The sequence below is a fragment of the Doryrhamphus excisus genome, linkage group LG5 (assembly GCF_037039965.1).
Source record: "Doryrhamphus excisus strain RoL-2023G ecotype Guam linkage group LG5, RoL_Dexc_Guam_v1.1, whole genome shotgun sequence".
In the NCBI taxonomy this organism is placed as follows: Eukaryota; Metazoa; Chordata; class Actinopteri; order Syngnathiformes; family Syngnathidae; genus Doryrhamphus; species Doryrhamphus excisus.
In genome coordinates, this window is record NC_136361.1 from 4482467 (window position 1) to 4506429 (window position 23963).

Consider the following 23963-nt stretch of genomic DNA (forward strand, 5'->3'; position numbering starts at 1 on the left):
GCTTCTTGCAGGTAATTGGCTAGTGTTTTTTTATATTTTTTATTTTTATATAATTTCTATATTTTTATAATTTTGTGTATATATTTTAATCTAATATATTTATTTTTTTCGTGAATATACAGTATATTTTTTCCTACATAATATTTTATAAATTTTTATATAATATATTTTATTTTTTATATATTGTTATTTATTAGATTTTTATATGTATATACAATTATACAGCATATATTTGTATTTTTTTCTCTAATATGAATGTGTTTTTCAATTCTGATGTTCCTAGATGATGCTGTCTACCACTAAGGGTACTCATACCACAGTTTGAGAATCCATGCCATCCAAAACGCTCAAGGCGAAGAATGTAAAAGTTGGATATTAGATATATGATATTATATATTAGATATATTATATTGGATATTAGATATCCCTATTCACCATACATGTGATGACGTTGGCGCTATTATCACTGACAAGCGTGACTTACCTGTGGTTTTCCTCCTGTCTGGGATACGCATTGATCCAGGCGTTGCACTCCAGCAATGATCGAGTCCAACTGTGAGAGTCTGGCGACGGACAGAAAAAAAAAAAAGTCAAACGCATTCAACAACAATTAAAAAGTAAAGTTTGGAGAGGCGAGCGGCTTATAATTCATGGTGCCACACACTGAATGGCGCCGCCATAGTCCTGCCATTAGATCGATTTACTAAACAAACGCAAAGATGGGTGGGGATGTTAAACAGTAACCCAAGCGCCATAAAATCTAAAAGGAGAGGGATCGCCAGGTGTGGGTGTTTGGAAGTCAGGAAAAAAGAGCCGTGATGACGGGAGGTAATGTTTCACAAAGTAATGGTGACAAAGTAACAATTTGTGACACCATGCAGTTAAATGAGAGACCAAGAAAGTAGAAATGTCCGATAAGCACAAGCACAAATCTTATTTATGTCTTATTTTCTCTAATTATGTCTACTATATTGAGTAATAGGAGTGTAATGTGACTATAGGGGTGCTATTTCATGTCTAGAGGGCTCTAATAACCATATCTAGAAGGTCCACGGTCGGGTATGAAACCAACAAACTGTGATAAATGAGGGATTACTGCAAGCTATTTGTAGAAACAAGCTTAAGTGACATGTTTTTTATTGTTTTTATTATATATTTTTTATTAATATCCCTCGCACATTCCTTTTCTTTGTTATTTACTTTTTAGAGACATACTAGATAGACATAGACTTCCTTTATTGTCATTGCACAATAACACAGCAGTGAAATTGCCAACAAAATGTCTTTACCTGGCTCCTGTATATGAATAAATAATAATAAATAGATGACATCAAATTTGAACATCAATGTACAGCATAAACAGAAATTTGCGCAAATAATTTTAATAATTTGGAATGAATAATAATAATTTAAAGTTTTGCATGTGTGTGTGGGCAGGTAGAGGGGCTCATTTATTATTTATTTTTTATTTTATATAATATATGTAATATAATATATATATATAATAAATATATAATATATTTATTTTATATTAATTTGTTATTTATTTAAAATATATATTATATATATATTTATTTTCTTATTTATGTTGATATTGTTCTGTAGAATTGCACTTTTATGTTCCTGTAATTCTGCTTGTACTGTTTTATACTGTTTTGTAATTGAAGTTTTTAATAAAATATATTTAAAAAATAATAAAAAAAAAAATAAAATAAAGTTTGTGTGGTACGTTGTGAGGCGGAACCTTTGTATCTCTCCAGTTGCAGCCGGACTGCTATACGGCAAGACACTTCCTGGTTTGCGTCAGACGCCATCTTCAAAGGAACGCTAGCAACTTTCTCAATTTGCTGTTCAGGTCGGTAAATTGTCCATGAACAACAACAATAAGTTCATAAAAATAGTTGTGTTCATGTTAGAATGTGTGTTGTGAAATTAAACGCTGATTTAATTCGGTGACACAAGTTAGAGTTATAGAGAAAGTTTGTTGTAAAAACATCAAAGACATAACCGCTCATCCGGGTACTTGACTTTCTTGGTTAGATCGCCACCCAGTGGAACTACGTGGTATTTTAATGGTCATAAAAATTGTGTAATTTTGTATATAAGTGTATTACAGGAAGTTATCAGGATACATTATTATATTCTTGAGAATTATTCCAGTAATCTGTGGGATTTACAGATTTTTTATGACATATGTCACAATGTAAGTATGTTGTAGGATGCGTTAAAAGGGTTGTTAGAACAAACAAATGCAATTAATAGCGATTAGGCACAAGGAAATTAGGTGAAAGTGATGTTAAAGTGATAAGTAATTAAGAATGGAAATGCAAATAACTGGAGTGATTTGACAGATGTGTATTTTGTGTGTGTTTAAATACAGAGACGCAATCTGCAAGGGAACGCTATGCATCATCTTCATTTTGCTGTTCTGCCTGCATTTCAATTCAGGTAAATTATCTTCCTTACGGTGCCCTTAACATACGCATACCGTATATAGTGATAGTACTTGAATGCATTGAGGTAAAAGAAAGAAAACCACAATTACGGATGTTTCTCCACTGGCTTCTCTCATAGTATGACTCAGGATTTTGCAACCAAGTTCATTATCAATGTGTAGTCACGCATTCACACGATTTTTATGGGTTTTTCCCACCTACTTTATCTACTGTATTTCAACAGTAGTAGTACTGTATTTCAACAAAACAAAACCAAAAAAAAATTGAAATGTGTACTTAAAATAAGAAGAATAATCACCACAAGTCATGTAGTGTAATATTATTTATTTATTATGTGTTGTCCATGAAACAAATACATTATGAAACACAAAGAAATGACAACAGCCATAATAAACTTTCCCTTAACACATTTAAGCTCTAAAAGTGTGCCAAACAACACACTTCCGGCTGTTTTTCACAATAAAACCACAGGACCTGCTAGCATGAATTAGCTTAACAACTAACGCTAGCGCTGAATACATAACACATAATAACGTCGTTAAAACTCAACTTTTATGAATTCAGCCACGGAGTCAACTTTTGGGAACGATGTGGTGAAGGTTATGTGTAATTTTCACCTGAAGAACACAACTAAGGTGCGTTCAAGGACGCTCAGAGAAACATAATGTTAAGACGTAAATTATTTATTTTATGAAGTAAAGCCCTTACAAATTCTAAATTCATCATAGTTTTTTTTTTTTTAGAAATGTGTCTTCTTTTAATCACCTCGTACTTCGGTACGTGACAAAAAAAAAATAAATAATAATAATAAAAAACTATATTAGGAAAGCAGGAAGTGAACAAATGTAATAGTTACTGATTGTAAAAGTACCAGATGGAGGGGTAGGATTTAATAAGCTAACCCCTATGAATTAGCTTAATAACTAACGCTAGCACTGAATACAAACACGCGGCCCGCGGGCCAAATGTGGCCCGCAGGACACTAGTTTGAGGACCCCGCCTTGATATGAAAGTTTAATGTTAGTGCGGCCCGCGCAAGTTTGATATGGATGCTGTATGCTATCATGTACCCAGAAAAAAATATTACGTTTGATTAATGTTCATGTTAAAGGTTAAATAACTGTTAATAGTTATCCTCCCTATCCGTGTGGAAGTGGTAAGTTTTTGGCTATTTAAGTTTAAAGGAAATAACTTGAAGGCTACCGTTTAAAGGTCGCTAGCTCTCTAGTTTGCGAGTTAGCATGTGTCTCAAGACCCTGCAGTTGCGCAATATGTTGTAAATAAAAAGAGTATAAATGTGACTATAGTCGTGTTTTGTCATGTCTACAGGGCTCCAATAATGCTTTTTTAATTTTAATCTGAAAAAAAATAATTTGTCTACCCACCCACTATAAGTTTTTATTATTTGCCATTTTATTATTATTATTATATTTATTTATTTATTACTGATTGATTGTTTTTCTTTATTCTTGGTTTGTTTATTTATTTTTCATCTTATTTTGTGCAGAAAAATAAAAAGTAAGATATTTGAGAACAGTGGAATGTTTTATCAGAGCTTTTATTGTAGAAAAAGTTTGTATATTTTTCTGTTTTTTTGGAAAACCTGATGCGGCCCAGCCTTGCCCAGACCCTAGCTCCAGTGGCCCCCAGGTAAATTGAGTTTAAGACCCCTGTGTTATGATGACATGGATTAAATACCCGTTCCTGGGAAGCACCAGGAGCAAGTCCTCCTCCCCAAGAGTGTTAGCATATCCAAGCAGTTGAAGGTAGTCAAACTCAGCAACACCTCATTGAGACCCTGCAGTTCAAGATGCTCCAGGTAATAAAGTCGGAAGAGATGATAAGGGATGAAGCACACCACCATGATGATGGCGAAGCAGAGGCTCTTCAGCTGAGCCCCGAAGTCCTGCTGGGACGTGCATCGCTGGTGGTGCTTCCTGTATAAAAGCCACAGGACGTTGGCTTGGAGGCCCGTCAGCGCTAAGGCCACGGTGATGATCAAAGCGCTGATGATGTAGTTGATCACCTTAGCGGCGGTTCCGATGCTTTTCCCGAAATTGAAGCACTGAAACGAGCCGTCGGAGCTGCCGTCGTTGCTTTTGCCGTACGAGAAATAGATGATGCAAGTGACGAAGACAAACACAAGAATCCACACCACCACGCTAGCGGCGAGCGCGTAAATCCTCGGCGGGGACGCCACCACCTCGGCCTTGCGGTAGAACGCCAAAAGCCGCGTAATGAGGATGACCACGTAGAAGCTGAAGGACATGTACATGTGGATGTGGATCATACTGCTGACCACTTTACACAATCCAAAGCCCAGACTCCAGTTCTGGGCCGCGTGGTAGTAGATCCTGAAGGGCACGCTGAGGAGGAAAACAAAGTGAGCAAAGATGAGGTTGAGCACGGCGATGGAGGTGGTGGACGCCGCCCTGGACTTCATGATGAGTATGGTGAGACTCAGGCTGGTGGTCCCGATGAGAAGAACCAGAGTGTAGATGACGATCAGGACCGTGTGGTGCTCCTGATGATGCAACGCCGGTTCCGTGCTGTCATTTTGGGGGCTCAGGGTCAGCATGGAGGTCTCAGACGGACTAGTGAAGGTTAGTTTTGAGTCCATCCGGCTGTTTCTGCAATCGGCAGTGTGCACTATGAGAATAACAAAGCAGTGGATGGCAATAATGACAAATTAATACTTCTTGAAAATATAAAAATTGAAATTCAATACATGATGATAACAAAGCAGTGGATGGCAATAATAATGAATTAATACTTCTTGAAACAATTAATAAAAATGTAAATTAAATACATGACAATAACAAAACAGTGGATGACAATAATAATGAATTAATACTTCTTGAAACAATTAAAAAAATTAATTAAATACATTATTGTATCTAATTATGCTTAAATGTGTCAATAAAATCAAGAAAATACAATTCAAATAAAATAATTAATGAAATAATTGCATTAAAAAATATATATTTAATTATTATTATATTTATATTAATTCTATCATTTATTATATTAATTCTATCATTTATTATAATAATTATATTATTAATTATATTTAATTATATTATATTTTAATTATATTTTGTAATTATATTGTATTATATTTAATTATTAATTATATTAATTATATATATATTTTTAATTATATATTTTAATTATATTTTGTAATTGTATATTTTATGGAATTATTTGAGACCAGGTAACACAAATAAATACTGTACACTTTGAAATAATTATTTAATATGTCCATGAAATACAATTTGAATTAAAAAGGTTCCATTAATTCAAAGAATAATAACATATAATTAACTAAATAATATAACAGATAATTACAGAATTAAATAATTACTAAAATGTGTCATTAATTAATTCAAATTGGAAATATATAATTGTTTTTAATTCAAATCTGATTTAATTATGCTATACATTTATATATAATTTGTTTATTTGAGCCATGAGATTCAAAAATAATATTAAAAGTAATTTTAAATTATGACTTAACTCTGTCATTAATTACATTATAAATTCAAAAATATTTAAATTAAATACATGCATGTCTTATTAAATGTGCCGTTCATAAAATAAATAAATACGTAAATAAAAATCATTGCTTAAATGTGTCATTAATTAAATATCTGAATTCAAATTTTATTTAAACTATGAATGTGTAATATTATATTTTATACACATCATCAATCATCCATCTCTAAGATGGTTCATGTGCCACCACATAGTTCCGATATTAACTCCAATGACATGATTCTATATGAACATTTTCGCTGCCTTCCTACCAAAATAAACAAACAAAAAGAAACAAAATCGTACCTTATGTTCCTTCAGGTCTCAGTGTGTTTGTTTCCTCGGTTGCTTGGATACAAGTGCGCTCAGCTGCCAAGTTTATATCAATAATTATCCCGTACTGCGTATATATATTCATCCACTGATGACTGCCTTTGCATGAGTGTGTGTGCAAACAGGTAATTGCATACAATGCAGGCAAACCACACAAACCTTACAGCTTCCTCCTTCCACTAATATGTGCGCTGTACTCTTAAACCAAGCGTGATAAAGCAAGAAAAGGCATGACAGAATATTATCTTAAATCATAGATATAAAAAGGTATTTTTACATTTTAGCAAGAAACACAAATAGAAGAGTGATAATCAGAGTAAGCTCACTCGTCATATTTGTCTTTAACTTCAATTTTACAACAGAAATATGGCTTTTCTATTAAAAAGTCGGCCTGAGAGCTGTTTCAGGGGTGTCCAATGTGTGGCTCACGGGCCATTTGGGGACAAAAATTTTTGGAGACCAAAATTTGTTGCCACACTTACAAGAAAATCAACCCCCCCAAAAAAAGTAATTTTACAAAAATAAAGTTGTATTATTATGAGGAAAAATATTTTTTCATTTTAGTAACAAAGTTGTTCAAGTAGGATTTTTTACTAAAAGTGGTAAAATTATAAGAAACAAAAAAAAATAAACATGTTATTTTTTAATCAACTCAAAATGTTATGGGAATAAAGTTTTAATTTTAGAAAAAAAAGAATTTACAAAAAAAAAAAAAAATTTCCAAGAGCGAAGTCAAAATAATAAGAGAAAAATATGGTATATGAACATGAAAAAAGTCGTGAAGAAGCGAGACAAAAGGGAAGTGTGGTGATGTGATGTAAGCACATTGCAGCACGCGCTGTTGCACGTTTTTCTGAAACCCCCCCCGACATCGCTACACTTGAAACTCCAAAATCCATCTTCGAACTAATTAATGAAATAAATATTTTTAATTAACTGTAAAAAATATATATATAAACACAACATTTCCTTTTGCTCCCATTTTTTCATGAACTCTCAAATATTGTTCACAATATTTAAATATTATATATTATGAATAAAAATACATAAATATATTAATATATAAAATATAAATATATATTATAAATATTGCGAGCGTTTATCATTCAAAATACATGCAGATTATGATTAGTGTAGAGATTGGCTACAATAAAAGGCCATTCCAAAAAGTGCAGCGGGGGTCCCAAAACCCCCAAAAAACCTTTTATAGTAATCCGTCACAACTTTGCAATTTACGGCTTCACTCTATCATTGTATTTTGGAAAGACATAACAAAATATTTTAAAAAAATCAATATCAAGAATTATTATATGACAATAAATCCTACATTGTGGGAAAAAAACTAGAAAAAAATTTATTAACATTTTCTCTCCTACATTGAACAGGTGTGTTTCATTTGTTAGAATAATTAAAATCATTTGTAGTCAATTTTATAAAAGTACATCTATTAGAAAATCATTACAACCTTTCCCTTCAAAACAATACTACATAAGTAAGAAAAAAAAAAGCAGCACAGTTATCAGTCCAAATCCCGAATTCAAGTACTAGTGTGAAAAGTGTTAATACAAAAATAATCTTGTACAAAACATGAAAAGTTTTTGCAAAAGTTGTAGGCTTCCATGAAGGAAATGAATTATGATTATAATATGACTAAGCTAACAACTTATATTGTAATTCTTAGCAAATAACATTGACTAGTTACAAAAGTTTAAGTACTAATGTAGCACTCGAGACATTTTAGCTAATTCACACTGCAGGGTATGATGTTGTTTATGTACCCTTAATAGTCCACATTTTTGGGAATTGAGCGCATGCGCATATGACACGACGTCACATGCTGCGCTTTGTTGACGGAAGTAACCATGGCTGCATGGTGGTCTCAATGCTAGCAAATGTTTTATTTATTTTGTGCAAGAAATTATTTATTTTATTTTTTTTTTCGTATTTTAGTGCTTTTGCTCTTTGATCAGGCTGCATTTGTAAATATGAATTTGTTCTTAAATTGCTTGCATGGGTAAAAAAGGTAAAATTTAAATAAAATGCCCGCAATTTTTTTTTTTTTTTTCGCGCAAAAAAATATTATTTTTTATTTCGTTTATTTTAGTGCTTTTGCTCTTTGTTCAGGCTGCATTCGTAAATAAGAATTTGTTCTTAAATTGCTTGCTTGGGTAAATAAAGGTAAAATAAAAAAAAATTAAAAAATGCTCGCAAATTTTTTATTTATTTCGCGCAAGAAATTAAGAAGGAAGAAGGCAAGAAATTTGACAATGGCGTTTTTTTGGGCCACTTGTCGTGATGTTTGAGTGGCGGGACATTGATGTGAGTAAATCAAGACATTTTTTTCCGGCGACGAAATTGTGATCGTGAATGTAGCCTAGCATAACACATTGACACGAAGACATCCCACAGTTTCCTATAAATATGAGGCCAAAATCTACATATATCCTTCCTGTGTGGGTTCATTCATGGGAAATGCATCTTGCGTCTCCTCCACAGAAGCAGTCTCTTTGACGTGAGGATGTGTGTAACCACGCTGAGCAGCATCAGGAAGATGGTCATTGACATCACGATCACATAGTGGCTAATGCTGTGTGAGAGACGGTGAGTTGAGTGAGCTCATATTAGTTGAATATTAGTTGACTATTTTAACACTTTACCTTGTGCCAATGTCCAACCAGCTGCCACTGTCCCGCACCAGGAAGAAAAAGTGCTAAAAGGAGAGTAAAATAAAAGCATATGTGACGTTTACCTATGAGGTAAGTCAATGAGAAAGTGAATAATACTGGTGTTACCAAAGCCATCACATCAGATATAACCAGGACAATGAGGAATAAGCTGTGAATGGAGAAATAACAAGCATTACAATTTATTTATTTTTATTTATGGTTAACTAAAACCATCCTAAAATGAATGAAGTTACCTTCTCGAAGAGAGCTGCGTTGTGACTTGGATAGTCTCAAACGTGCACGTCACAATTATGAATGGAATAATGACCTGGAAAAATAAAACGGACGACATATCGAACTAAAAAAGCACTCGGAGATGTGATCAAACATCATAAATACAAGTCCTTTACATTTATTTGATCATATTTACATTGCCTACCATGAAAACATACCATGGAAGGTTTTCATTAACTTAAAGAATGCTAATAATGCTAACATTAGCATGCTGACACCTAGCATAATAGTGCTAAGTGCCTACCTCTGAAAATATTAGTATAACAATGTTAACATACTAACACCTAACGTCACAAAAAATGCTAATATGTCACAAAAAATGCTAATATGCTCATGTTAGCAATGTGAAATGCACAAAAAATGCGAATATGCTCATGTTAACATGATAGCAATGGTAACATGCTAACGCCTAACAATAATATCTACCTATATAAATAGCTAACAATGCTACTATGCTAATGTTCACATGCTAGCAATGTTAAAATGCTACTGTTGGCATGCTAACACCTAGCATAATAGTGCTATGTGTCTACCTCTGAAAATGTTAGTTTAATTATGATAACATACTAACACCTAACGTCACAAAAATGCTAATATGCTCATGTTAGCATGATAGCAATGGTGACATGCCAACACCTAACATAATAACATCTACCTATATAAACAGCTAACAATGCTACTATGCTAATATTTACATGCTATCAATGCTACAATGCTACTGTTAGCATGCTAATACCTAGCATGATCGTGCTAAGTTTATATAAGTGTCTACCCATGAAAAAACAGCTAAAAATGCAACTATGCTAATGCTAACACTGCTAACATGATAATGTTAGCATAGAAACACAGAGCATGATAATGGTGTTTATACAGTGTATTTGTGTACCTATAAAAATAGATTAAAATGCTACTATGCTAATGTTAGCGTGCATTAGCATGTCAACACAGGCTAACAACTAGCCTGCTAGTTTGCTGGCATGCTAAGACCGAACATGATAGTGGTGTTTATATACGTATGCGTCTACCCATGAAAATAGCAATAATTGCTAGTATGCTCACATTAGCTAGCAATGCTAACACGTAGCATGATAACATAATGTACTGGGACAGCTAATTTTTTGTGGAGTTATATGCACAAATCATTATGCTTACCTTCCACATCAATAACCCTCCCATGATGAAGGGGTTGAAGACCGTCAGGAAGCAATAAACAGACGCTGGGTCAAAACTGGAAGAAAAGAAGAAAATAAGGTAAGATACATAAAACAAATTGACAATAAGCATATTTCAACAAAAGCAGGATTCATTATTTATAAATTGAATATTTTCATGGCTAGAGGATAGCATTATTAGAGCCCTCCAGTCATGAAACAACACCCCTATATTGACCTTTACACTCATATTACCCAATATAATAGACATAATAAAAGAAAATAAGCCAACAGTAGCCTCGTAGTAGGGATCTGGTGCTTGTGTGTCTCATTGAACATTACAGTAACATTACTGACACCTAGCGGCCAGTGTAGAATACTAAATATCGCGTATTTGAATGCATCTTCTGAATGCTTTGAGACATTTTTATGCTTGAAAATGTTTTTATTAAAAATGAAAAACATACCTGTTGATGGATGCGATGTTCCCAGTGCCAAAGAAAGCGGTTATTATGAAAAAAACCTAAGTGACATATGCAGTCAAGGATAGAAACATGGCAGTTTCTGTTGCGTTCCAGCTTCCAAATCGTGTTAAGGATACAAAGAAATAGGAACGCCGGATGTCGTCCAGCTTGAGCTGGCGAATTTTGGAGATGTCAATGTTGGCCGAGAAATCAATCGTGGAGAGCTGCAAGACAAAAGTCACTTGTCAAGAAAAAACTAGTCAATTGTCAAATTTAAACCCAGACTTGACGTCATCAACGGATATTGGCGAATATTCCAAGTATTTGTACCTCTTGTCTTCCAGAAAAGCCCTCAGCGATCATGGCTTCCTGTTCAATGTTGATCCACACAAACATCAACCAGGATAACACCGGTGGGAACAAGGCCTCCGACCTGGGGCACAAATAGTGGAAATCAAATTTTGCTGTTTCACTTTGCAAAACATTGCAGTGTAGAGGTGTCCAATGTGTGGCTCAGGGGCCATTTGGGCATCAAACTTTTTTTTTTTTTATCGGCTTGCAGCACTTAACAAGAAAATCAAACCCCCCCAAAAAAGTAATTTTACAAGAATAAAGTTGTATTATTATGAGGAAAAATGTCATTTTAGTAACAAAGTTGTTGAAGTAGGGTTTTTTTTTATTACTAAAAGTGGTAAAATTATGAGAAACAAAACAAAAACGTGTTATTTATGAATAAACTCAAAATATAATATATTATTATTATCATATTATAATTATTATATAAAGTCGTAATTTTACAAAAAAAATGTACAAGAAAAAAAACTAATTTTCCAAGAGTGAAGTCAAAATATTGTATATCAACAAGAATAAAAGTGGCAATTTTACACAAATAAACTCTAACTATAAAACTAATGATATGAGGAAAAATAATATTATATTATTAAACTCAAAATATAATATTATATTATTATTATTGTATTATTATTATTATATAAAGTCATAATTTTACAAAAAAATGTACAAGAAAAAAAACTAATTTTCCAAGAGCAAAGTCAAAATATTAAGAGAAAAATATTGTATATCAACAAGAATAAAAATGGCAATTTTACACAAATAAACTAACTATAAAACTAATGATATGTGGAAAAATAATATTATATTAATATCATATTAGTAGCAAAAATTATCCTTTCACCCGCAATATTACGAGAAAAAAATGTACAAGAAGAAATGGTAAAAACATAAAAAAGACGTCTAATAAAAAATAATGAATTATAATTTTTAAAAAATCAGAATAATATCAAAATATTAAGAAAAAAAGTCGTATTCCATTGAGAAAAATAACTCGCTATTTCATAAGAATAAACATGTAATATTATAACAAAAAATAAGGTAATTTTACTAGCATAGAGTAGAAATATTAAATAAAAAATAAATTTAAGCTGAAACAAAACTTTATGTAATTTATGGGAAGTTAGGTAAAGGGAAAAACAATCATATTGAATAATACAGGATTAAAGTAAAAATATTAAGAGAAAATAAAAAAGGCAATTTTACCAAAAGAAAGTCGTAATATGTGGGAAAAATTGTCATTTTGGAGCATAGAGTTGAAATATTTTTATTTTTTTTTAAAGGGGGGAAAAAAATCTGCTTATTGACCTGCGTAACAAAAATGAGATGCTTTCATGTATCATGCACGCCATCTTACCCTGTGCTAAGCAGCAGATAGGTGGCTGTTAGCGAGAGCAATATGCTGAGAAGCCGGTGGAATAGACGTGTAGAGCTCATCAGTGGAACAAGTATGGAAGACGCTAAACAAAAGAGGAGCTGGTGAACTTCGTCTTTAAAAAAAAAAAAAAAAAAAAGCAGTTTCTCACAAGCTAAACACAAGCTAGATGTCACCTACCAAACGTGGCCCAGCTGATGATCTGGTTGAGAAGAGGCAGACCCTGTTTCTGTTGCAGGCTGGAGTGCGTGGAGGACGGCACGTAGGCACACACGGCCACATGCAGCATCTGTTCAGCGACACCGACACCTCTTTGACTAATTTCATTCTCCGTGCACACAATATCGTATCAACACGCAGCTGACCTGGATGATAAACTGCTGTTTATCACTCGGGTGAAGCGGCGTCCTGTTGTGTGACGGCCAGAGGAAACAGGATGATGTGAAGAGAGTGAGCAGGCCTGCACATGTTCTAGGAAGGTAATAAAGTCATTTTTAATTAAGTTAGAAAAATCCAAAGTTCAAACAAAAATCATAAATTAATTACTAATACTTTATATTTATATTAATAGTTATTAATAAGAAAAGTTTTTATGAAATTTATATATTTTAAAAGAAAAATCTGATTTTTTTAAACAATTTATTTTGAATAAATAATTCAAAATCATATTTTGATAATCAAAAGTAATTTGTACAGTTTCAAATCCAAAATTTTTGTCTTTTTTTCCAGCAATATATTTTTATACATTATATATATATTATATATTTAATTAAATATATATATATTATATATTTAATATATTAAATAACTAAAAATATATTTTAAAAAATTCAAATATTTTGATAATCAACAATTTCTAGTTTTAAATATATTATTTCTTTCCAACTTTTAAAAATTAGATTTTAAATATATCGCAAAATATTTTTAAATAAATCAATAAAAAATATTTTAAACTCATGTTTTAATCATTAAAAAGCTTAAAATAAATTAAGAAAAGTTTTTATATAAAATGTATGTGTATATATATATATATATATATGAAATAAAAATCTTATTCATAAAAATATTTTGAATAAACAATTGAAAGTCATATTGTGATTTTTTTAGATAAAAAATTAAATTTATTTTAAATAAATATATTCTACATTAATTTGTATTAAATAAAATATATTTTAAAAAAATCAAATATTTTGATAATCAACAATTTCTAGTTTTAAACATGAAAACATTTAAACATTATTTCTTTCCAACTTTTTAAAATGTGATTTAAAATATATCGCAAAATATTTTTTAATAAATCAATAAAAAATATTTTAAACTCGTATTTTAATCATCAAAAAGCTTCAAATACTCCCGCCAGATTTATGTTCAGCTCTTTCCCCCACAATATTTATTTGCATTACATTTTTAAATAATTGAAAATAATTTAAAAAATTAATACAAATGTTTTGATCATCAATAAAATTGTCTTCCTTTTCAAATACTCACACTAGATTTATGTTAGCCTCTCTTCCCACTACAGGCATCAGAGGGAATGCGGCCAAACACAAGCAGCCCAGAAACCAGCTCAATGATCGGAACTGAAGTATGGATAAAAAGTAGAGCAATAATAGGTAAGTGCACAAAATATGCATAAACATAAACATCTTATTGCAGTTGGTAGTGATGCAATATGACCTCAGAATCCTACCTTAGCCTTCCCAAAAAGCCCTGTCAGCATTGGCCACAGGGAGAGCGCAGCCAAACCCACTGTGAGCATGGCGCGATGGAAGAAACTCACCACCTGGGGGCAGCATTTATACAGTTTCTAACCTCAATGAAGTGGGAGGGGAAAAAAAAAGTCAACACTTACCAGGAGCTCAATGCCAAATGCAACCAACACAAAGTAGCCAAAACATTTCCACAGTGGAAAGGAATGAGCTGATTGAATCAAGTCTTTTAGTGTTTTGGACCTGAAATGGAAAATGAAAGTGATTATAACAAAAGGGAAGCATACATGTGAGCATATCAGTGGGGTAAATGAAATACTTACTCTTTAAGAACAGAGTACCACACAGGTACTGGCAAAAGACAGTAGACGTAATACGTGATTGGACTCCTTTGGACGAGCAGGAATACGCCGATCACCACGGCGACGCTCAAACACAACCTCAGCAGGGTAGGACTGGGATTCTGATTGATTGATTGATGTCATGAATTCAACTTTTAGCTCAAATCATCAAGATGTGCGTTATCGGCTTGAAGCCAACCTGGGTGAGGATATCGGGGTGCATGTTGAGGCTGGCATGGGTCTTGAGGATGACGAGGACGACGTACGAGGTCCAGCCGACGAATCCCAGCACTACGCTGCAACCCAAGAAAAACCTGTCGTAGGTGTGGTAGTAAATGAGGCCTTCCAGGGCGTGGGATATTAGAGACTGGCAGAGGGAGATCTGGACAGGAATGGAACTTGAATTAACTAATTAATTAATACCACCATCTTTAATCATTGGTAGACTTTTTACTCACAGCTTCTCCATACTTTTCCAGCTGCATTAGGATTCTTGCTTTATGGATAAATTCAGCTTGTTTCGGCTGAGTCAGCGGTCTGATAAACAGAGGCAAAAATATATTAATATAATAATAGAATATTAATAACAATATTCATTCATTTTCTACCGCTTATGCTTATGCCTGTAAGTAATGTGCAACTATTCAACTTAACTTGTCCTGGAAAATATTATACTTTATATTATTATATTATATATTAATTATAATATATATTATATAATTTTATATTTTAATATATTTTATATAATATATACAATTTATATAATATATAAAATATATTATCAGCATATATTTTATATATTATATAATATATAAAATATATTAAAAACATAAAAATATATTTTATTATGTTAATATTATACTATCATATACTTGTTAATACAAGACCATGTGGTCAAATAGATTAATACTTCCCCCCACTTTCTCATGCACTCTAAAATGAGCTTTAAATATGAGTCTTATGTCTGTAAGTAATGTGCAACTATTGAACTTGACTTGTCCTGGAAAATATTATACTTCTTTCATATTATATTATAGATTAATTATAATATATATTAAAATATATTATATACGTATATATATTATTTTTCTATTTTAATATATTTTATATAATATATAAAATGTATTAAAAATAAAATATATATTATATTTATATTCATATTATACTATAATATACTTGTTAATACGTGACCATGTGGCCAAATCGATTAATACTTCCCCCCACTTTCTCATGCACTCTAAATCATTATTAAAGTAACACGTTACATAAAATGAGCTCCAAATGTGAATCTTGGTAAATAAACAGAACATTTAACAGTACGCTTACTTCCTATTGTACTTACTTGTAAGGCGTAAAGAGGAAAGACAAGGTTGTCTCCTTTTTCTGCTTCATTTTCATCTAAAAAAAAAGTCAAAATAAAACCCCGTCACTGATCGCATATTCATGACATTTAATGCTTTTATTTGATGCATACAAATGCTAAATGTGTCATGAAATAGCAGCGCGGTGGCCCGTCTTACCTTGAACTGCTCCAGTATTTGAATGGCGTTAGTGTACATGCACTCCGCTTTGAAGCGATCCGTATTGTTCAGGTAGAGAAGAGGTAACACACCCTTACAGGAGGTAGAAAATATTGTAACATATTCATGTTAAATATTGACACGCTATTCGGCAATACTTACAACAGAATTGACGGGAATGGGTACACCGATGAGAGATGCCATAAGAGGGGCGATGTCAGCCTGGAAATTAATGGTAATGGTTTTATTTCATTTGAACATGCATCAGATTACAATTGAATGCATCCCATAATCAGTTCACAGTTCCACATGTCCAAAAGGAGTAGGAAGAAGCAAAGCTTATTAAATCCTACCCCTCCATCTAGTACTTTTGCAATTAGTAACTGTTACATTTGTTCACTTCCTGCTTTCCTAATATAGTTGTATTTTTTTTGTTATTACATTTTTTTATTGACTTTATTATTTTATTTTTTACTAATTTTTTATTTTTTCATTTTTTGAATTTTCATGCATCTAAGGTTCAGATTTATGTAATGGTAATGGTTTAATTTCATTTGAACATGCATCAGATTACAATTGAATGCATCACATAATCAGTTCACAGTTCCACATGTCCAAAAGGAGTAGGAAGAAGCAAAGCTTATTAAATCCTACCCCTCCATAAGGTACTTTTACAATCAGTAACTGTTACATTTGTTCACTTCCTGCTTTCTGAATATAATTTAAGTTTTTATTTTTATTATTTTAGTTTTATTTTACTTTATTTTATTAATTTTTATTTAATTTTTTTTAAATTTTGTACAGTACACATACATTTGTTCACTTCCTGCTTTCCATAATACAGTTTAAGGTTTTTTTTTGTTTGTTTGTTTTTTAAATAATGACCATACAATGACATAATGGTACCATAGTAACTGTCAATATAGTGATATACATATATAGCACATTAAATATTTCTAGTGTCAATCAAATTGGTCTCCAAACTATATAAGGCAAATAAAAAAACGATACCTGATTGACATCAACCCTTCTTAGGTGCTCCAGTTTCCAATCTACGATGAAAAACATGACAAAAAAAAATTAAGCTAACAGAATATAACTCTCTCAAATTTTTATTAAATGTCTACCTTGCAAGTATCCATCATGATAAAGCTGACTTTCAGTCACTTTGTGGGGACTCTGCACTCCGGCCCCCCAAACCACTAATGGGGTGAGAGTCTCAGAGGGGTGTCCGGCGCCGTGAGAACCTGTAGACACATCAAAAACTGCAAAAACTGCAGTAGAAGTTGCTAGATAATAAAAACGCAGTACCCCAATTGGTCATGCCGTGATCTGACGTAAACACGTAGGCGGTCCTGCCGTCGTGGCCGAAGAAGTCTTCTACCAGTGACACCAGTTCAGACACACCAGAGTCCACTAGGCCGATGTTGTTTAGGTACTCCCTGCAGGAAAGAGAACTAGATGCCGTCAAAGCAGCGGTCTCAAACACGCGGCCCGCGGGCCAAATGTGGCCCGCAGGACACTAGTTTGAGGCCCCCGCCTTGATATGAAAGTTTAATGTTTGATATGGACGCTGTATGGTATCATGTACCCAGAAAAAATTATTACGTTTGATTAATGTTCATGTTAAAGGTTAAATAACTGCTAATAGTTATCCTCCCTATTCGTGTGGAAGTGGTAATTTTTTGGCTTTTTTAAGTTTAAAGGAAATAACTTGGAGGCTACCGTTTAGGTCGCTAGATGTCTAGTTTGCGAGTTAGCATGTGCCTCAAGACCCTGCAGTTGCGCAATATGTTGTAATTAAAAAAAAAAAAAAAAAAGAGTATAAATGTGACTATAGTCGTGTTTTGTCATGTCTACAGGGCTCTAATAATGCTTTGTTCATTTTAATTTGAAAAAAATAATTTGTCTACCCACCAACTATATGTGGTTTCTTAAGTTTTTATTATTTGCTGTTTTATTATTATTATTATTATTATATTTATTTATTACTGATTGATCGATTTTCTTTATTCTTGATTTGTTATTTGTTTTGTTTTTTTTGTTTTTTTTTTAAGATATTTGAGAACAGTGGAATGTTTTATCAGCGCTTTTATTGTAGAAAATCGGAACCAAAGCACTGAAAAAGTTTGTATATTTTTCTGTTTTTAATAAATGCGATGTGGCCCAGTCTCACTCAGACCCTAGCTCCAGTGCCCCCCCCAAGTAAATTGAGTTTGAGACCCCAGCCGTAAAGTGTGTGACAGTAATATATATGAAAAAAAAAATAATAATAATAATAATAACTGACTGTGACATCGGTCTGTGAGCATGTCCGTTTGTGTCAAGGCCCAGCAGATGCAGAAAAAAGACGTTCTTATCCTGGAGCAGACTGGCCATCAAAGCGGAGTTTGATTTTGCAGATTGAAAAAACAACTGCGAGAGAAAGCAGAGTCATAATCACGACATAAAGAACATAATATTGTCGGAATTATTTGGGAATATGTCGCACTTTAACTTGAGTGAACACCCAGCTATCCAGCATGGATGCATCTGTGGAGGCAAAGTCTTCCTCCGCTGCTGGATATGTGTGGGTGGACACGTGGTCTCCACTCGCACCTGGAATGAATAAAAGGGGAACAGGGGGGCACTTGAAACTGTTTGCAAATGTTTCTATAAATACATTTTTTTTTTAAGTGGAATGAATGAAGTGGATCTTTTTTTCCTTCATTATATTCCAATGTTACTGACATAAAATTATGACTTTTTTTCTTAATATGTTGATTTGATTCATGTAAAATTACTGCAGATTTTTCCTTTTTTATTATCTTGTTAAATTATATTATAGTATTAAATTATATATTATATATTATAATATTATAATGTGCTGTGGGCCAAAAATAATAAAAAATAAAAAGCTGGAATTATATAATTTTTTTTATATATGCACATTTTTTTCTGTGATATTTTAACTTTAAGCTCCTAAAATTATTTTATTTTTCCTTCATTATATTCCAATGTTACTGTCATAAAATTATGACTTATTTTTCTTAATATGCTGATTTGATTCATGTAAAATTGCTGCTGCTTATTCAATTTTTACAACTGAAAATATACAAGAATAAAGTCAAAATAATAAGAGCAAAAAGTAATATTGTAACTAGGAAAAAATAATAATTTCACAAAAAAACTTATAATATTATGAGGAAAAAAATATATATTTTAACTTTTTTTTACTGTCATAAAATTATGACTTTTTTTCTTATGTTGATTTGATTCATGTAAAATTACTGCAGATTTTTCCTTTTTTAGTTATCTTGTTAAATTATATTACAGGGTTATATTATATTGTCTTGTGGGCCAAAAAAAAAAAAAATAAAAAAAACAACCACAAGCTGTAATTGACCCCCAGGCCCACTTTAGTAGCATTTTTTTCTGTAATATTTTAACTTGAAGCTCCTAAAATTATTTTATTTTTCCTTCATTATATTCCAATGTTACTGTCATAAAATTATGACTTTTTTTTCTTAATATGCTGATTTGATTCATGTAAAATTACTGCAGATTTTTTCCTTTTTTGTTATCTTGTTAAATTATATTATAGGGTTATATTATACATTATATTGTCCTGTGTGCCAAAAAAATTAAAATAAAAAAACAACCACAGGCCCACTTTAGTAGCATTTTTTTTCTCTAATATTTTAACGTTAAGCTCCTAAAATTATTTTATTTTTCCTTCATTATATTCCAATGTTACTGTCATAAAATTATGACTTTTTTTCTTAATATGCTGGTTTGATTCATGTATCTTTATAGATGTGCACGAGTGCTACCTTTTGCAAACATGGGCAGGATATCAGGGCTTCCCCAGGACCAAGTATGTCTGCTCTCATTAAACACGGAGTCAAATTCCACAGGATTTTCCTTCCAACCTGAATCCAGCCCCAAATCATATTAGTGAACATGTGCAAAGCAGTACACTAGTTCGATTTCTTTGTGTTGCACACCTTTAGCAACGGCACTAACGTCCTCATAGAAGCCAGCGATGAGCGCAACATGGCCAGGGCGGGACTCTGTAGGAACACGCGTGTGGGAGACACCCCAGGTCCCCTTCTCCTCGACGATACTCCTGATAGTAGAAGACAAATCAAGCGTAAATAAAACTCCCAACTGTTTTTTTTTTCTCAGGTATTCTACGAACCTCAAGTAAGGAGCTCTGGATGAGCCGTTCGGGAGCAGAGCGAAGAGGCTGTCCGCTCTCAAACCATCGGCCACGATGAGCACCAGCCTGGAAGCAGGGGGTGTCAAAAGCGTGGCCATGGGAGTCATGCCATGGACTAAAGGAGACGTGAAGTAGATGTCAAAAATGGACAGGAAGAAGATGACATGGACTGTCAGTCCCACCAGAAAAAAGGTGATCATCTTCATTTTGGGGGTCCGTCAACACCACATGGAGTCTGAAATACAAGGAAAAATAATTTATACTACCTTTTATTAATTTTGACTCTTCAAGAGCACAATAATCCATATATCTATATAGATGTTGCATTTTAATAAAAATGTTTCTTGTTATAGTCATGTTTAAACATACTACAAGCATTATACTCCACCTACTTCCGGTTTTAAGCATATAAGCCACACCCGACATAACATACAAGCACACTGATTGCATTGGTGTCAGCTAATGATAGCAATTTGACCAAGTTTAGCCACTAATGTTAGCTATTATTGAATGTTTTGCCTAACAACAGCATGACTGCAAATTGCTGATTGGCTCTCTGGGACTGATTTTGTGTGTGTGCACGAGCTACAAACACGAGACACATTGTCATGGAGTTTAATAATAGTTGTGAAAATGTAGACATTTTTTGGATAAACTATTCTTTTAAACCACTGTTACTAACATATAGTGTCCGCATACAGTACCTTTAAGCGCATGTTTACATGACGGTCATAGAAAATAATAACTCATTAAGTCTTACCTGTGTTCAACTTCATAAATCCGAATGAATGGGGAGGCACTCAGGAAAACAGTTCGTCGCTCTTATTTTGTTTACATTTTATGTTTGTAAATAGCCAAACAACGTATATTCACAGAGAAACACTCCAGGTTACAAGACACCCTCGGTCTGATCCCTAAATACGTGCTTTTACGAAAACCATCTGTCCTTTCTAATAAGATTACTGTAGTCTCCTCACTTCCTTGTTGTGACTCGTTGATACCCAGTGGGATTGTGGGTAGTTGTAGGAAATCTGACCAATCACAGCTGGACGGAGCACTCACAAAGATCTTCTAGAGAAGAGAGATGATTCGAATGCCTGCTAAACGGAATGAAATCAACTTCCGGATTTATAAATGGGCGCGGTTGGCACTTGCTGTAACATTGACATTAAAATAAACTAAGCGAAATAATGTATTTTTTTAAATAAGAGAAATGACAGTTAATTTTTTGACAACTATTCTCACATCACCTGATGTGTGAGTATCAGTAGTCTACGTCAAGGAAATCGGAACAAATATCACGTGACATGAGACAGCCAATAAGAATGAACGCGAGATTCCTCTCCCAGCTAGCTTGTCATCCATTCAGGAAGCAGGTCTCATTAGCTTAGCCTAGATAGCTACAGCCTCCTTTAGTGCAAATATGGCGTCGGTGAACCCATTTAATCTTAGTGATTCCGAGGAGGAGAGTGAACGGCGACCCAACGAGACAGTTGACACAGAGCGCAGCCCGAGTGACGGGGCTCCAGGACCACCGCCGGGCAACCCCTTCTCTCCGTCCGCGGACGCCGAGCCTCCGACGCTGCTGCTGTCCAGCGTCAACCGAACAAGCCCAAACGGGGAAGGCATCTCTTCCGCGGCTACCTCAGCTGTAGCAGGCGGTGCCGAGACGCGGGTGTCTGTGGATGTCATTGCCGCTCAGCTATTGCGCGATCAGTACATCCTCACGGCCTTGGAGTTCCACACGGAGCTCCTGGAGGCGGGCAGGGAGCTCCCACGGCTGAGGGATTATTTCTCCAACCCGGGGAACTTCGAGAGACAGAGCGGCACGCCACCTGCCAAAGATCAGGGAATCGGACCGGGTGGACCATTGAGTAAGTAGCTAAATGATGCTAGCAGTAGCTGTCGTTCAATGTGTCACATCAAAGCATTGTGCTAGCTAACGTTAGCTTGTAATATTGGCCACTCTAGCGTGGGATATCCTCTTTCTTCATCTGCACCGGTAACCACGGCGACGCGATGAATGCAATAATGTTGCACCGAACCACAAATTGCGGCGTCATACTGTGGTAATCTCACACTTAATAGGCTTTAATCTCTCTAAATAAATCCAAACCTTCCATGCAGAGGTCAGAGGTCACCTTTTTCCTCATAATATTACAACATTATTAGATATTTTTTTCTTTCTTTCTTAATGACTATATTTTAGTAAAATTACTGCAGATTTTTCCTTTTTTTAGTTATCTTCTTAAATTATATTATAGGGTTATATTATATATTATAATGTGCTGTGGGCCAAAAATAAAAATAAAAAATTGACCCCCCAGGCCCACTTTAGTCGTATTTTTTTCTGTAATATTTTAACTTTAAGCTCCTAAAATTATTTTATTTTCCCTTCATTATATTCCAATGTTACTGTCATAAAATTATGACTTTTTTTCTTATTATGCTGATTAGATTCATGTAAAATTACTGCAGATTTTTCCTTTTAGTTATCTTGTTAAATTATATTATAGGGTTATATTATATATTATAATGTGCTGTGGGCCAAAAATAATAATAATAAAAAAACAAACAACCACAAGCTGTAATTGACCCCCAGGCCCACTTTAGTAGCATTTTTAATGTAATATTTTAACTTTAAGCTCTTAAAATTATTTTATTTTTCCTTCATTATATTCCAATGTTACTGTCATAAAATTATGACTTTTTTTCTTAATAGGCTGATTTGATTCATGTAAAATTACTGCAGATTTTTTCCTTTTTTATTATCTTGTTAAATTATATTATAGGGTTATATTATATATTATAATGTGCTGTGGGCCAAAAAAAAAACAACCACAGGCCCACTTTAGTAGCATTTTTTAATGTAATATTTAACTTTAAGCTCATAAAATTATTTTATTTTCCCTTCATTATATTCCAATGTTACTGTCATAAAATTATGACTTTTTTTCTTATTATGTTAATTTGATTCATGTAAAATTACTGCAGATTTTTCCTTTTTTATTATCTTGTTAAATTATATTATAGTATTAAATTATATATTATAATGTGCTGTGGGCCAAAAATAATAAAAAATAAAAAGCTGGAATTATATATATTTTTTATATATACATTTTTTCTGTAATATTTTAACTTTGAGCTCCTAAAATTATTTTATTTTTCCTTCATTATATTCCAATGTTACTGTCATAAAATTATGACTTATTTTTCTTGATATGCTGATTTGATTCATGTAAAATTGCTGCTGCTTATTCAATTTTTACAACTGAAAATGTACAAGAATAAAGTCCAAATAATAAGAGAAAAAAGTAATATTGTAACTAGGAAATTTTTTTTAATTTTACAAGAAAACTTAAAATATTATGAGGAAAAAATATATATATTTTAACTTTTTTTTTTTTTGCTGCGGGCTGCAAAATAATTAATAGCAGCCTTAATGTAATGTAAAACCCTCTAGAAGGTTAAGTTAGTTTTTTTAAATGTCATCTTTTTCCAAGTTTACGACCATGATGCGGTATCCAGGATATCATGTGATCTGTGCAGTGATGTTCCTCGTGGTTGT

General features: G+C 33.0%; 3 protein-coding genes and 1 long non-coding RNA gene across 13 annotated transcripts in view; 2 read left to right on the plus strand and 2 right to left on the minus strand.

The window, feature by feature from the left end:
• The first annotated feature begins 1749 nt into the window (after nt 1–1749).
• LOC144898498 (uncharacterized) lies at nt 1750–10532 on the plus strand. The gene is made up of 5 exons (XR_013627376.1): nt 1750–1855; nt 2381–2448; nt 8820–8924; nt 9002–9079; nt 10467–10532. It is a non-coding gene; the product is annotated as an uncharacterized LOC144898498 (long non-coding RNA).
• On the minus strand, nt 3847–5095 carry gpr141 (G protein-coupled receptor 141). The gene has a single exon (XM_058060741.2). The coding sequence runs from the start codon at nt 5074–5076 to the stop codon at nt 4147–4149; it is 930 nt and encodes a 309-aa protein (XP_057916724.2). The 5' UTR covers nt 5077–5095; the 3' UTR covers nt 3847–4146.
• Nucleotides 8523–22405, minus strand: pign (phosphatidylinositol glycan anchor biosynthesis, class N). Of its 4 annotated transcripts, XM_058060723.2 has the most exons (30): nt 21156–22405; nt 20578–20630; nt 20375–20510; nt 20181–20302; nt 20007–20105; nt 18686–18792; nt 18485–18609; nt 17506–17636; nt 17322–17441; nt 17206–17246; nt 16357–16416; nt 16195–16287; nt 16017–16072; nt 15133–15211; nt 14874–15056; nt 14657–14796; nt 14477–14576; nt 14315–14407; nt 14113–14204; nt 12990–13095; nt 12805–12913; nt 12607–12709; nt 11229–11331; nt 11036–11122; nt 10902–10957; nt 10436–10511; nt 9244–9317; nt 9116–9158; nt 8981–9033; nt 8523–8910 (listed from the first exon to the last, which is right to left on the minus strand). In XM_058060723.2, the coding sequence occupies exons 3-30, from the start codon at nt 20500–20502 to the stop codon at nt 8787–8789; spliced, it is 2703 nt and encodes a 900-aa protein (XP_057916706.2). In that variant the 5' UTR covers nt 20503–20510; nt 20578–20630; nt 21156–22405; the 3' UTR covers nt 8523–8786. The 4 variants fall into 4 exon arrangements, with proteins under 4 accessions (XP_057916706.2, XP_057916705.2, XP_057916707.2 ...); XM_058060722.2 differs by having other exon boundaries at nt 20375–20630; XM_058060724.2 differs by lacking the exon at nt 21156–22405 and having other exon boundaries at nt 20578–21136.
• Nucleotides 12749–23963, plus strand: part of relch (RAB11 binding and LisH domain, coiled-coil and HEAT repeat containing) — a 55882-nt gene continuing 44667 nt past the window's right edge. For all 7 annotated transcript variants that reach the window (XM_078790606.1, XM_078790600.1, XM_078790601.1 and 4 more), the window contains exons 1-4: nt 12749–12886; nt 12985–13103; nt 14147–14237; nt 20362–22269. In XM_078790606.1, coding sequence (XP_078646732.1) covers nt 21819–22269 — 451 coding nt within the window. In that variant the 5' untranslated portion in view covers nt 12749–12886; nt 12985–13103; nt 14147–14237; nt 20362–21818. The remainder of the gene's footprint in view (nt 12887–12984; nt 13104–14146; nt 14238–20361; nt 22270–23963) is intronic.

Bases quoted from the DNA above. Each gene is read 5' to 3' on its own strand.
- pign (XM_058060724.2), bottom strand. From the start codon at position 20,845: ATGCAATCAGTGTGCTTGTATGTTATGTCGGGTGTGGCTTATATGCTT. The intron at 14,577-14,656 runs GTAAGTATTTCA...TTTCCATTTCAG, and splicing joins TGGTACTCTGTTCTTAAAGA to GTCCAAAACACTAAAAGACT. The intron at 9,034-9,115 runs GTAACACCAGTA...CTCTCCTTTTAG, and splicing joins TATCTGATGTGATGGCTTTG to CACTTTTTCTTCCTGGTGCG.
- gpr141 (XM_058060741.2), bottom strand. From the start codon at position 5,076: ATGGACTCAAAACTAACCTTCACTAGTCCGTCTGAGACCTCCATGCTG.